At 41.6% G+C, this 13703-nt stretch overlaps 5 protein-coding genes across 5 annotated transcripts in view; all 5 read right to left on the bottom strand.

Moving 5' to 3' along the window:
- LOC125801168 (zinc finger protein 271-like) overlaps positions 1 to 13703 on the bottom strand; it is a 262528-nt gene that overhangs the window by 71517 nt on the left and 177308 nt on the right. The window lies entirely within an intron of this gene.
- LOC125801377 (zinc finger protein 239-like) overlaps positions 1 to 13703 on the bottom strand; it is a 503775-nt gene that overhangs the window by 390693 nt on the left and 99379 nt on the right. The gene's annotated exons all lie outside the window — the stretch shown is intronic.
- LOC111188541 (zinc finger protein 271-like) overlaps positions 1 to 13703 on the bottom strand; it is a 141405-nt gene that overhangs the window by 28330 nt on the left and 99372 nt on the right. The window lies entirely within an intron of this gene.
- LOC125801321 (zinc finger protein 239-like) lies at positions 8539 to 11033 on the bottom strand. Its single transcript, XM_049477854.1, has one exon. It carries the CDS (start codon positions 10902 to 10904, stop codon positions 9867 to 9869), a length of 1038 nt encoding a protein of 345 aa, XP_049333811.1. The 5' UTR covers positions 10905 to 11033; the 3' UTR covers positions 8539 to 9866.
- The window catches only part of LOC125801164 (zinc finger protein 585A-like), a 232278-nt gene continuing 227113 nt past the window's right edge, over positions 8539 to 13703 (bottom strand). Inside the window, exon 3 of the transcript XR_007438634.1 lies at positions 8539 to 9745. The gene's annotated coding sequence lies outside the window, so the exon portion shown is untranslated. The remainder of the gene's footprint in view (positions 9746 to 13703) is intronic.

The following is a 13703-nucleotide window of genomic DNA, read 5'->3' as shown; positions in this document are numbered from 1 at the left end:
AGTTAAGCAGCGAGAGTGCACAGTAGCAATGCAGAGAAAGCCACAGATAGTAAAGCAGCAAGAGTGCACAGTAGCAGCGCAGAAAAAGCCACAGATAGTAAAGCAGAGAGAGCCACAGATAGTAAAGCAGAGAAAGCCACAGATAGTAAAGCACGTGAGTGCACACTAGCATCGCAGAGAAAGCCACACATAGTAAAGCAACGAGAGTGCACAGTAGCAACGCAGAGAAAGCCACATATATTAAAGCTGCAAGAGCCAAAGAGAGTAAAGCACAGAGAGTGCACACTAGCATTGCAGAGAAAGCCACAGATAGTAAAGCAGAGAGAGTGCACAGTAGCAGCGCAGAGAAAGCCACTTATAGTTAAGCAGCGAGAGTGCACAGTAGCAATACAGAGAAAGCCACAGATAGTAAAGCAGCAAGAGTGCACAGTAGCAGTGCAGAAAAAGCCACAGATAGTAAAGCAGCAAGAGTGCACATTAGCAGCGCAGAAAAAGCCACAGATAGTAAAGCAGAGAGTGCTCACTAGCATCGCAGAGAAAGCCACAGATAGTAAAGCATGTGAGTGCACACTAGCATCGCAGAGAATGCCACAGATAGTAAAGCATGTGAGTGCACACTAGCATCGCAGAAAAGCCACAGATAGTAAAGCACGTGAGTGCACACTAGCATCGCAGAGAAAGCCACAGATAGTAAAGTAGAGAGAGTGCACAGTAGCATCGCAGAGAAAGCCACAGATAGTAAAGCACGTGAGTGCACACTAGCATCGCAGAGAAAGCCACAGATAGTAAAGCTGCAAGAGCCAAAGAGAGTAAAGCACAGAGAGTGCACACTAGCATTGCAGAGAAAGCCACAGATAGTAAAGCTGCAAGACCCAAAGAGAGTAAAGCAGAGAGAGTGCACTGTAACAACGCAGAGCAAGCCACAGATAGTAAAGCAGAGAGAGTGCACAGTAGCAGAAGCAGAGAAAGCCACTTATAGTTAAGCAGCGAGAGTGCACAGTAGCAGCGCAGAAAAAGCCACAGATAGTAAAGCAGCGAGAGTGCACACTAGCATCGCAGAGAAAGCCACAGATAGTAAAGCAGAGAGAGTGCACAGTAGCAACGCAGAGAAAGCCACATATAGTAAAGCAATGAGAGCCAAAGAGAGTAAAGCAGCGAAAGTGCACAACAGCAGCGCAGAGAAAGCCACTTATAGTTAAGCAGCGAGAGTGCACAGTAGCAGTGCAGAAAAAGCCACAGATAGTAAAGCAGCGACAGTGCACAGTAGCAGCGCAGAAAAAGCCACAGATAGTAAAGACGAGAGAGTGCACAGTAGCAATGCAGAGAAAGCCACAGATAGTAAAGCAGAGAGTGCACACTAGCATCGCAGAGAAAGCCACAGATAGTAAAGCATGTGAGTGCACACTAGCATCGCAGAGAAAGCCACAGATAGTAAAGCACGTGAGTGCACACTAGCATCGCAGAGAAAGCCACAGATAGTAAAGTAGAGAGAGTGCACAGTAGCATCGCAGAGAAAGCCAAAGAGAGTAAAGCAGAGAGAGTGCACAGTAACAACGCAGCGAAAGCCACATATAGTAAAGCAGAGAGAGTGCACAGTAGCAGCGCAGAGAAAGCCACTTATAGTTAAGCAGCGAGAGTACACAGTAGCAATGCAGAGAAAGCCACAGATAGTAAAGCAGCAAGAGTGCACAGTAGCAACGCAGAGAAAGCCACAGATAGTAAAGCATGTGAGTGCACACTAGCATCGCAGAGAAAGCCACAGATAGTAAAGCAGAGAGAGTGCACAGTAGCAACGCAGAGAAAGCCACAGATAGTAAAGCATGTGAGTGCACAGTAGCAACGCAGAGAAAGCCACAGATAGTAAAGCACGTGAGTGCACAGTAGCAACCCAGAGAAAGCCACAGATAGTAAAGCATGTGAGTGCACACTAGCATCGCAGAGAAAGCCACAGATAGTAAAGCAACGAGAGTGCACACTAGCAGTGCAGAGAAAGCCACATATAGTAAAGCTGCAAGAGTGCACAACAGCAGCGCAGAGAAAGCCACTTATAGTTAAGCAGCGAGAGTGCACAGTAGCAGTGCAGAAAAAGCCACAGATAGTAAAGCAGCAAGAGTGCACAGTAGCAGCGCAGAGAAAGCCACAGATAGTAAAGCAGAGAGAGTGCACAGTAGCAACGCAGAGAAAGCCACATATAGTAAAGCACGTGAGTGCACAGTAGCAACCCAGAGAAAGCCACAGATAGTAAAGCATGTGAGTGCACACTAGCATCGCAGAGAAAGCCACAGATAGTAAAGCAACGAGAGTGCACACTAGCAGTGCAGAGAAAGCCACATATAGTAAAGCTGCAAGAGTGCACAACAGCAGTGCAGAGAAAGCCACTTATAGTTAAGCAGCTAGAGTGCACAGTAGCAATGCAGAGAAAGCCACAGATAGTAAAGCAGCAAGAGTGCACAGTAGCAGCGCAGAAAAAGCCACAGATAGTAAAGCAGCGAGAGTGCACACTAGCATCGCAGAGAAAGCCACAGATAGTAAAGCAGAGAGAGTGCACACTAGCATCGCAGAGAAAGCCACAGATAGTAAAGCATGTGAGTGCACACTAGCATCGCAGAGAAAGCCACAGATAGTAAAGCAATGAGAGCCAAAGAGAGCAAAGCAGCAAAAGTGCACAACAGCAGCGCAGAGAAAGCCACTTATAGTAAAGCAGCAAGAGTGCACAGTAGCAGTGCAGATAGAGCCACAGACAGTAAAGCAGCAAGAGCGCACACTAGCAGTGCAGAAAAAGCCACAGATAGTAAAGCAGCAAGAGTGCACAGTAGCAGCGCAGAAAAAGCCACAGATAGTAAAGCAGAGAGATTGCACAGTAGCAATGCAGAGAAAGCCACAGATAGTAAAGCAGAGAGTGCACACTAGCTTTGCAGAGAAAGCCACAGATAGTAAAGCAAGTGAGTGCACACTAGCATCACAGAGAAAGCCACAGATAGTAAAGCAGAGAGAGTGCACAGTAGCAACGCAGAGAAAGCCACAGATAGTAAAGCTGCAAGAGCCAAAGACAGTAAAGCAGAGAGAGTGCACAGTAGCAATGCAGAGAAAGCCACAGATAGTAAAGCAGCAAGAGTGCACAGTAGCAGCGTAGAAAAAGCCACAGATAGTAAAGCAGCGAGAGTGCACACTAGCATCGCAGAGAAAGCCACAGATAGCAAAGCAGAGAGAGTGCACAGTAGCAACGCAGAGAAAGCCACAGATAGTAAAGCTGCAAGAGCCAAAGACAGTAAAGCAGAGAGAGTGCACAGTAACAACGCAGAGAAAGCCACAGATAGTAATGCAGAGAGAGTGCACAGTAGCAACGCAGAGAAAGCCACATATAGTAAAGCACGTGAGTGCACACTAGCATCGCAGAGAAACCCACAGATAGTAAAGCAACGAGAGTGCACAGTAGCAACCCAAAGAAAGCCACAGATAGTAAAGCATGTGAGTGCACACTAGCATCGCAGAGAAAGCCACAGATAGTAAAGCAACGAGAGTGCACACTAGCAGTGCAGATAGAGCCACAGACAGTAAAGCAGCAAGAGCGCACACTAGCAGTGCAGAAAAATCCACAGATAGTAAAGCAGCAAGAGTGCACAGTAGCAGCGCAGAAAAAGCCACAGATAGTAAAGCAGAGAGAGTGCACAGTAGCAACGCAGAGAAAGCCACAGATCATAGACTGTATATAAAGATGGACGCCGTGTCGCCGTTCCCATTAATTCAATGAAAATGAAGCCAAAATCTTCCTCCATTTTGGCGATTCAGAGACCAGAGTCTGCGCAGAAGAGACCAGAGGAGGGAGAAAGGCTGTGGAGAGACCGCCTACTCATTTAAATAACCCCGCCCCTGAGGGCTGCCTCGCGGTCACAGACTGCAGAGCGGGGCGGAGCGGAGCTGACGGTCTGTTATTGGTCCCGCCCATAAGCAGCCCTTTTACCATAACCACACCTTTTTTGAATAGAGCCGAATAACGTTTTAAAAACCGAATTCTGTGGGGATATAAAATTTTGACAATATAAGCAGAGGTTACACTAGCTGCTGCATTTAAATAATGAAGGTAGAATTACAGTATATTGGAAAAAAACGTGATTGAAAGTTGTCTGTTTTGCCATTGAAACCTATGGGGATGGGTGGAGTTACACAGCTTTCTGCAGCCGAACAGCAGGGGGCACCCGACCTGTGGTGGCTTCACTTTTAAGAGACGATGCTCTGTCCAGCTATACACAGTCTATGCCACAGATAGTAAAGCAGCAAGAGTGCACACTAGCAGTGCAGAGAAAGCCACATATAGTAAATCAATGAGAGCCAAAGAGAGTAAAGCAGCGAAAGTGCACAACAGCTGTGCAGAGAAAGCCACTTATAGTTAAGCAGCGAGAGTGCACAGTAGCAGTGCACAGAAAGCCACAGATAGTAAAGCAGCAAGAGTGCACAGTAGCAGTGCAGAGAGAGCCACAGACAGTAAAGCAGCAAGAGTGCACACTAGCAGTGCAGAAAAAGCCACAGATAGTAAAGCAGAGAGAGTGCACAGTAGCAACGCAGAGAAAGCCACCCATAGTTAAGTAGCAATAGCCAAAGAGAGTAACGCGGCGAGAGTGCACAGTAACAACGCAGAGAAAGCCACAGATAGTAAAGCAGCGAGAGTGCACAGTAGCAACTCTGGAACTGTCTCTAGAAAAATAGGTGCAGGGAGTTCTTTATAATATTCCTCCTGATTTAATTGTCTTTTTGCTTCCTCTATATAGGTGTCCCTATCCATAATTACTGTGGTGCTGCCTTTATCAGCGGGTTTAATGATAATGGAGTTATCACAGCGTAATTGTAGTAGGGACTGCTGCTCCGCTAGTTTGAGGTTAGGGGGTTCATTATTGTTCCAGGGTACGTTTTTTAACTGCATATTTGTCCGCTCTTATGATTTTTCTAATTGTGTTAGGAACCTGAGAGAGATTTTGGGGTGAAAGGAGGAGGATTATTAAGACCTGTCAGTATTTCCTGTTCCTCCAGTTTGAGGCTTTTGGAAAAATTAATCAGGGGATTCAGATAACTGCCCCTGGAAATGTATCCGCCGCTGCGTTTATAGCTCTGCATCTCCATCTGGAGTTGGACCCCACGGGGATGACCGGCCTAGCCTTAGACTGCAGTGCCACATTTTCCTGGTGGTGGTGTGCACGTATTAGATTAAATAAGTGTTTCATCAGTGTGCTAAAATTCTTGTATTCTGTGCTTTTTTCATGTGGTTTATTTTAGTGTGTTTACTTTTTCTTAATTAATTGTTTTTTTGCTTTTCTTCCCTACAGGTGCAGTAAGAGTTGGTGTATTTCCCCTCCCGTGATGGGGATGAGGTTCATGCCTGTTTGGACCCCCATGTTGAATGGCCAAATTGGTTGGCTAAGAGGTTTGTTCCCCCTTTGTTGCAAAGTTTTGGTTCTAAACTGAATCTTCTTCAGGCACAGACTTGCCAAAAATGAGAGTGGGTTATTTTGAGGGCTTTTAATTTGATGTGTAGTCAAAATTGACCAAAAGAAATGTAAAAAAATAAGAATATTTTAGTATAGTGTAAGTACTTTTATGCTGTTTGGATCGGACAATGTCCAATATAGAAGCAAAAACAAAATAAAGGTTTTTCAAAAAATTTAGATTTAGATTTGAAATAAATATAATAAAAGTAATGAAATCAAATAAAAGGTTTTGTAATGGCTTTCTAATAAGAAGCAGAGGTGTTACTGACTCTTTTATCCAAGCAGCAGAAGCTGTGAAATGGGCAGATGGGAGTTTTACTTACACTAAAGTTTTCTGAGGGCAGAAAGAAAAGTGACTGATTCAGAGAAACAACCAATCAAATTAAAATAGAGGCGGACAAAAGGCGTCATCTGCTAAATGAAAAAAGACTTGGCAGTTGGATCCAGCCATCTTGGAGGTGCAGAAAAGATGCACACTTTGTGAAGGTAAGATTTTTTTATTTTAAAAATATTAATTTAGTGAACAGGAAGGTTTTAAGTGGTGTGCATTTTCAGGCTAATTGGCTCGCAGGATTAGCTACTTAACCTAGCTAGCTAACCCATAGCTACCATAGTTTACAGTATCTTTGATAGTCAGCTAGCCAAAAACAAAATTTTAGGCTAATTAGCTAGCTAGCAAGTTTAGATACTTAGATTCATAGTTTATAGTAGTGTTGATAAAGTCAGCCAGCCATTTATCATCTATTAAACAAAATTCACAGTCTAATATAACCTACAATTATATGAAATGAGGGTTTATCAGACAAAACATTAAACAACAGTTTTTAAACGATGATTTCATTTATTAAGGGAAATAAATCAAGAACAATATGTGAGGGAAATTGAGACTATTAACCCATTTAAAATGATGTATTTTATTGAACACAGTGTTGTAAGATTTAACACTGTGCTCAAACTAAATGTATGATTTTGAACATGCCCTATTTACAGTGTCCTGTGTGATCACACGTTTAATGATCTGTTCCAGACTTAACCCTTTATCTTAATTTTACTTCCTTTCTCAGAGAACATGACACCCTAACATTTAGAACATTAACTCAACACTTTGGTCACGTTTTTATGACTAGGCACAAATAAGAGATGACTGTACCATGTATGGATGTTTCTAGAATGTCTGTCTGATGGTTGGAAAGAAAATGAGAGCCAGAGCGTGCTCTCATCTTTCTATCCTCTGTGTTTGTCTTGTAAACTGTATGTCCTAACACTGTGTGTATGTCTTTGTCTTTTCAATGACTGGTTGGCTTGACTCAAGTTATACTCATCGCAGCTCAGTATCCCAATTTCCTCCACACATACAAGCTCAGTTCTCTGTTCCAATAGTTTAGAACGTGCAGTCAGCCTACACAATCAAGACTGATTCAGCATTGTCCCCACCCAGATGCAGGAGGCCTTTCTGACCTTGAGGGTCCAGTCATGGCTCACTCTACAGAATTACTGGACTCTAAGGAACAGATGCAGACATTTTTAAATGTCCAGTTAGGAGTTCAAGCCAACATCAGTTCCAAGATGCACCACAAAATGCAGTGTTACTCCAATGTGCGTCCTCCAATGTTTTCACAGTGGTTCCAGCTTGTTAGTAGAACTACAATAAATATGGCCTAGAAAACCCATTTTAAACTAAAAGGTAAACATACATTCTTACTTGAGTTTCTTCATGTTCATGAATACAGTGCACTTCCCTGCATTCCATACGCTGATGAATCTCAGGTCAGATATCGTGAAGATCTCTTTGGTGAAGGCACCTTTGGATGAGTTTTCAAAGGTTATTTTCAAGGGACCCCCGCTGCCATCAAAATAATTGTGTGGTACTGGATGGTGCCAAGAAGCAGATATTGATGAAGTGCTTTTATAAAAAGCTTCAGAAATCTGGCAGAATGTTTTCATGCATTCTTACATGTATAGAATGCGTAACTAAATTAAAATCTGTTCAGTGTAGTGAGCTCAGCAGTTTAATACCTGGTTCTAATTAAGATGTTAACTTAATTGAATTAGTTAATTAGTTAGTTTAGTTAATTAATCAATTAATTAATGACATATAAGGGGCGTGTCTTCTTCTACTGGGAACAGTCATTTTCATAACCAAATTATCTAGAAAACACACTGAAATTAAAGGTTTTGTAATTTTAAAAGAATTTTATTAAATCACACAGATACGAGTAAATAATCCATTAAAATGTCACAAATGTAGCCATTAGATATCAAATCACAGTGTATGAAGATAAACGAGAATTAAAATAAAAACATGTTATAATATCGGTATAGAAAGGAATAACTTGTCAGATTAATGTAAATTATTAAGTGGGGATTTCTAAAGGATGAACTAAGTTATTTTAAGTCTACGAAGCCAGTTCTTATTTACAACCAAGCAACTGAAAAGAAGTTATCTATACTACAGGGAGATTTATAAAGGATTCAACCAAACCATGACCAACAAAACCATTTACCAGCTCTGCCTTACTCTGAGACGTTAAAGTGGGCCTGCATTGGTGCCGTCCGTCTGTAGCGTGGTCGTCTGTTTCTTCACCCTGAGAAAGAATCACGTGAGTCTGTCTGCAAGATGGTTTGACTTCCTGGTGTCAGCACGGAGTCCCTTCAGAACCCACAGGAAAATCCCTTCGCTCTCAGCTTGCTTGCTGGTCGCTTCCAGACTGGTGGCTTCTGGGTTGAGCCTGACGATCTCTATTCAGCTGAAACTTAGTATGCATAATGCGTGGCTTCGTAGATCGTAAAATTGCTTTAGAATGCTAGTATTAATATGCTTAAAGAAGGTTAAATGAGTTGCACTAAGAATGCTAAGCTATCGCTAAATTGAAGCTAAAATGCTAAGCTAACCTCGAAACTCTTCAACTACCACTCAAGACTGAACTGAACTGATCCATCCGTAATCCATCCGTAATCAAACAATGGATCAAAATACAATATTCAGCGTACCAATTCATGAGGATAAATTCAAGGAAAACAATCTTAGATTTGAGTCAAAATAAATGTAAATTATGTGTTTTTCCTACAAATAGGTTGGTAACATTCCAGATAATCCTGAAGTAAGAAACAATGTATGGTCCTTGTCAAAAAAGAAATAGAGTCATGTGTCTATTTAAACCCAATTAAATAATTGAAAAAATAATACAAACATGGTTAAACCACTGATAACCAAATAAAGCAAAATTATCAAATGCTAGTTAAACCTTGTTGATTCAGACTTGACTGTGTATGAAAATTTAATCAGGACAGCATCTATACCCATACACTAGAAGTGGCATATTATTTAGTAAATATTCTGTAAAATAACTTTTTATTTAGTTAATGTATATTCTTATTTGTTCTGCTTTGTGAGAAATTCTCTTCGCCTGGCTCTTAGCCTGTTGATCAGAATTTATGACGGGTGTGAGAGAGATCAGTTTACACCACAGAATTTCAGCTTACAAGGCTGGGAATGGAATCCAAAGCTTTGAACATTTCTTTTAACTAAACGAGTCTTATTTTCTCAATGCTTTGCAGGAATAACCAAGCATAAACTCTTAAATTGCAGTAACTCTTTGTGGATTGCGTTTCTGTGGATTTTAGCAAGTTGAATTATATAGTATTATAATGGCAGTCGGGTCTTCGTCCTGGTGATGGCACTGTTGGTCCACCTCATTTGGGAGACAATCACAGATGGTGACTATTTAAGGTCGTAGAAGTCCAAAGTTTGACGGTTGTCTGAATTAGTGTTCGCTGGAGGAATGACAAAAAATGTACAAGGTTTACCCAACTAGCATTTAGGTCTCTTGAGAGGACTGGAGAGATGAAAAAGTGAGATATGTCATTTGAAATTTAGGTTTGATTTGTGAAAAGACTTATCAAAGGCTTCTATTCTAATTCCAGTGCATCCTGGATGGAGTTTGTGGTATGGGTGTGGGTGTAGTGGGTGTTCCAGCAACAAAATCATTTAGTTGCAAGAATCCTACTCTACTCCTAACAACTATGACATCTAAATGTTAAAGACTATGTTAATCTAATGCTAATCTAATGTCTGGAGCAAGTTCTGGCAATGCCGTAGTTCGTACTTGAAAGACATTCCCTTCTTCAAAACTGAACTCTTACTGTAACTACCCTAAAAACTGAGCTCTGTCTCACAAAGAATGTTCTGGAATATCGAACATTCAAGAAAACATAACATGAAATTCAATAAACATCATCCCTGGATAAGAATAATTTTGCTGAACCTGTGAAATCGATTGTTAAATTCAGTTCATGTTTGTTTCTGGTGGAACGTGTCCCAAGTGACAGAGTAATACATTAGTGTAGGATAAGGTGTTCTGTCTGAAAGACTTAGGATTTGCACTTTTAATTGCCGTGGAACAAATTTGGGATAGTTTTCTCTCCTGTGTGAATGCACTTGTGTTTTTGGAGATGATTCTGTTGAGTAAAACTCTTCCCACAGTCTGAGCAGTAATACGGTTTCTCTCCTGTGTGAATGCGCTGGTGATTTTTGAGATTACTCTGTGTAGTAAAACTCTTCCCACAGTCTGAGCAGTGATACGGTTTCTCTCCTGTGTGAATGCGCTGGTGTATTTTGAGAGTACACTGTTCAGTAAAATTCTTCCCACAGTCTGAGCAGTAATACGGTTTCTCACCTGTGTGAATGCGCTGGTGATTTTTGAGAGTACACTGTCGATTAAAACTCTTCCCACAGTCTGAGCAGTGATACGGTTTCTCTCCTGTGTGAATGCGCTGATGTATTTTGAGAGTACTCTGTTGATTAAAACTCTTTCCACACTCTGAGCAGTGATACGGTTTCTCTCCTGTGTGAATGCGCTGGTGATTTTTGAGCTCAATCTTTTGAGTAAAACTCTTCCCACAGTCTGAGCACTGATACAGTTTCTCTCCTGTGTGAATGTGCTGGTGCAGTTTGAGTTTACTCTGTTGATTAAAACTCTTCCCACAGTCTGAGCAGTGATACGGTTTCTCTCCTGTGTGAATGCGCTGGTGTCTTCTGAGATTACTCTTTTCAGTAAAACTCTTCCCACAGTCTGAGCAGTGATACGGTTTCTCTCCTGTGTGAACGCGCTGGTGATTTTTGAGCTCATTCTTTTGAGTAAAACTCTTTCCACAGTCTGAGCACTGATACGGTTTCTCTCCTGTGTGAATGCGCTGGTGATTTTTGAGAGTACTCTGTTGAGTAAAACTCTTCCCACAGTCTGAGCAGTGATACGGTTTCTCTCCTGTGTGAATGCGCTGATGCAGTTTTAGAGTCCCCGGTCTATTAAAACTCTTCCCACAGTCTGAGCAGTGATACGGTTTCTCTCCTGTGTGAATGCGCTGATGCAGTTTGAGATCACTCTGTTTAGTGAAACTCTTGACAGAGTGCTGATGTTTCTCCATGTCAGGACTTTGCTCTGTTTCCTCTGTCTGTTAAATGTATCAAACAATTTCTGCGTGTTCTGCAGATTCTTCAGGATGGCTTGTGCTTCACCTCTTTCATAGATTTCAGGAGATATCCTATAATATTTTAATTTCTGAAAAGAAAAAAAGAAATAATTTTGTATATTAAAATAAAAGCTGGTCAATTGACTGAAGAGAACTACCTCAATCAGTTACACTATATAGAAAATATTGGGACACCTTTATATTACCATAAAAGCTTCTATTCTTTTGTCTCATTCTAAATCCATACACGTGACCCCTGGTACCTTATTTGATGACTTAACAACCCACCTAATTGAAATGTAATAAGGCACACAGGAACGAAATGAGGCTGATGTTTAAAGAACACATTTATTGTTTTTTGTGTGTATATAACTCCAAGTAAATCAAACTTCTGTGAAATTAAACTGTCCACTTAGGAAGCAACACTGATTGACAATCAATTTCACCTGCTGTTGTGCAAATGGAACAGGTGGAAATTATTGGCAATTAGCAAGACACACTCAATAAAGCAGTGGTTCTGCAGGTGGGGACCACAGACCACTTCTCAGAACCTATGCTGTCTGGCTGATGTTTTGGTCAGTTTTGAATGTTGGTGGTGCTTTCACACTCGTGGTAGCATGAGACGGACTCTACAACCCACACAAGTGGCTCAGGTAGTGCAGCTCATCCAGGATGGCACATCAATGCGAGCTGTGGCAAGAAGGTTTGCTGTGTCTGTCAGCGTAGTGTCCAGAGGCTGGAGGCGCTACCAGGGGACAGGCCAGTACACCAGGAGACGTGGAGGAGGCCGTAGGAGGGCAACAACCCAGCAGCAGGACCGCTACCTCCGCCTTTGTGCAAGAAGGAACAGGAGGAGCACTGCCAGAGCCCTGCAAAATGACCTCCAGCAGGCCACAAATGTGCATGTGTCTGCACAAACGGTTAGAAACCGACTCCATGAGGATGGTATGAGGGCCCGACGTCCACAGATTGGGGTTGTGCTCACAGCCCAACACCGTGCAGGACGCTTGGCATTTGCCAGAGAACACCAGGATTGGCAAATTCGCCACTGGCGCCTTGTGCTCTTCACAGATGAAAGCAGGTTCACACTGAGCACATGACAGACGTGACAGAGTCTGGAGACGCCGTGGAGAGCGGTCTGCTGCCTGCAACATCCTTTAGCATGACCGGTTTGGCAGTGGGTCAGTAATGGTGTGGGGTGGCATTTCTTTGGAGGGCCGCACAGCCCTCCATGTGCTCACCAGAGGTAGCCTGACTGCCATTAGGTACCGAGATGAGATCCTCAGACCCCTTGTGAGACCATATGCTGGTGCGGTTGGCCCTGGGTTCCTCCTAATGCAGGATAATGCTAGACCTCATGTGGCTGGAGTGTGTCAGCAGTTCCTGCAAGATGAAGGCATTGAAGCTATGGACTGGCCCGCCCGTTCCCCAGACCTGAATCCGATTGAGCACATCTGGGACATCATGTCTCGCTCCACCCACCAACGTCACGTTGCACCACAGACTGTCCAGGAGTTGGCGGATGCTTTAGTCCAGGTCTGGGAGGAGATCCCTCAGGAGACCATCCGCCACCTCATCAGGAGCATGCCCAGGCGTTGTAGGGAGGTCATACAGGCACGTGTAGGCCACACACAATACTGAGCCTCATTTTGACTTGTTTTAAGGACATTACATTAAAGTTGGATCAGCCTGTAGTGTGTTTTTTCACTTTAATTTTGTGTGCGGCTCCAAATCCAGGCCTCCATTGGTTAATAAATTTGATTTCCATTGATGATTTTTGTGTGATTTTGTTGTCAGCACATTCAACTTTGTACAGAACAAAGTATTCAATGAGAATATTTCATTCATTCAGATCTAGGATTTGTTATTTGAGTGTTCCCTTTATTTTTTGAGCAGTGTATATATAAATATATATATATATATATATATATATATATATATATATATAGTGATTATAAGCATCTACAACAAGAAGAGATTAATAAATGCTAAACACTTTTTTCAGGACACTCATACAATCACTGTTACCTATAAAATCCCTAGATATAAGACTTCACATACATTAAAATCTGGGCCTATAACAATACTGGTCCCAGTAGTTTAGGTACTCTCGCTTGGTAACACTTAAGTAAATTTAACCTGTTATTAATTTTACTTTCAACCCACCAACTAGCACACAAAATCCCCAAAATAAATAAAAGAAAATCTATAAAAAATAATACACCACTACAATCAAACCACAATACCCTCAAAATAAGATTTACACAAAAACTGTGACACTGCAAATTAAATTTATCAATAAAGGGGTTGAAACTGTAATCCAAAAGGACCAACTACTTTTCACAAACCAAGTTAACCCTGCAGATCCAATTTTATGCTAATTTTTTGTAAGTTTTACATACAACACAGAGACCATTCAGGGCTTAAACGGAAATAGACACTTGGAACTAAACAATAGTTCACTTCCAGACTTTAATTTCAATTATTTAGGTTTTATTTGAGAACATCAAATGCAGAAGAAAATGTATATATATATATACATACACATATATATATATATATATATATATATATATATATATATATATATATATATATATATATATATATATATATATAAACACCTGTTATATTTGGAGTTTACCATGTGTGTATGGATGTTGGTGATGTTGGTGGTGAAATTCTCTACAGTTCCTTATTCAGTAGGGTCTTGACTTACAAATTACAAAATTTGGAAAAATTACATGAAAGCAC

Source organism: Astyanax mexicanus, chromosome 4 (assembly GCF_023375975.1).
Source record: "Astyanax mexicanus isolate ESR-SI-001 chromosome 4, AstMex3_surface, whole genome shotgun sequence".
NCBI classification, from domain to species: Eukaryota; Metazoa; Chordata; class Actinopteri; order Characiformes; family Acestrorhamphidae; genus Astyanax; species Astyanax mexicanus.
Note: the sequence above shows the minus strand (reverse complement) of the source record. Positions and strands in the feature narration are given on the sequence as shown.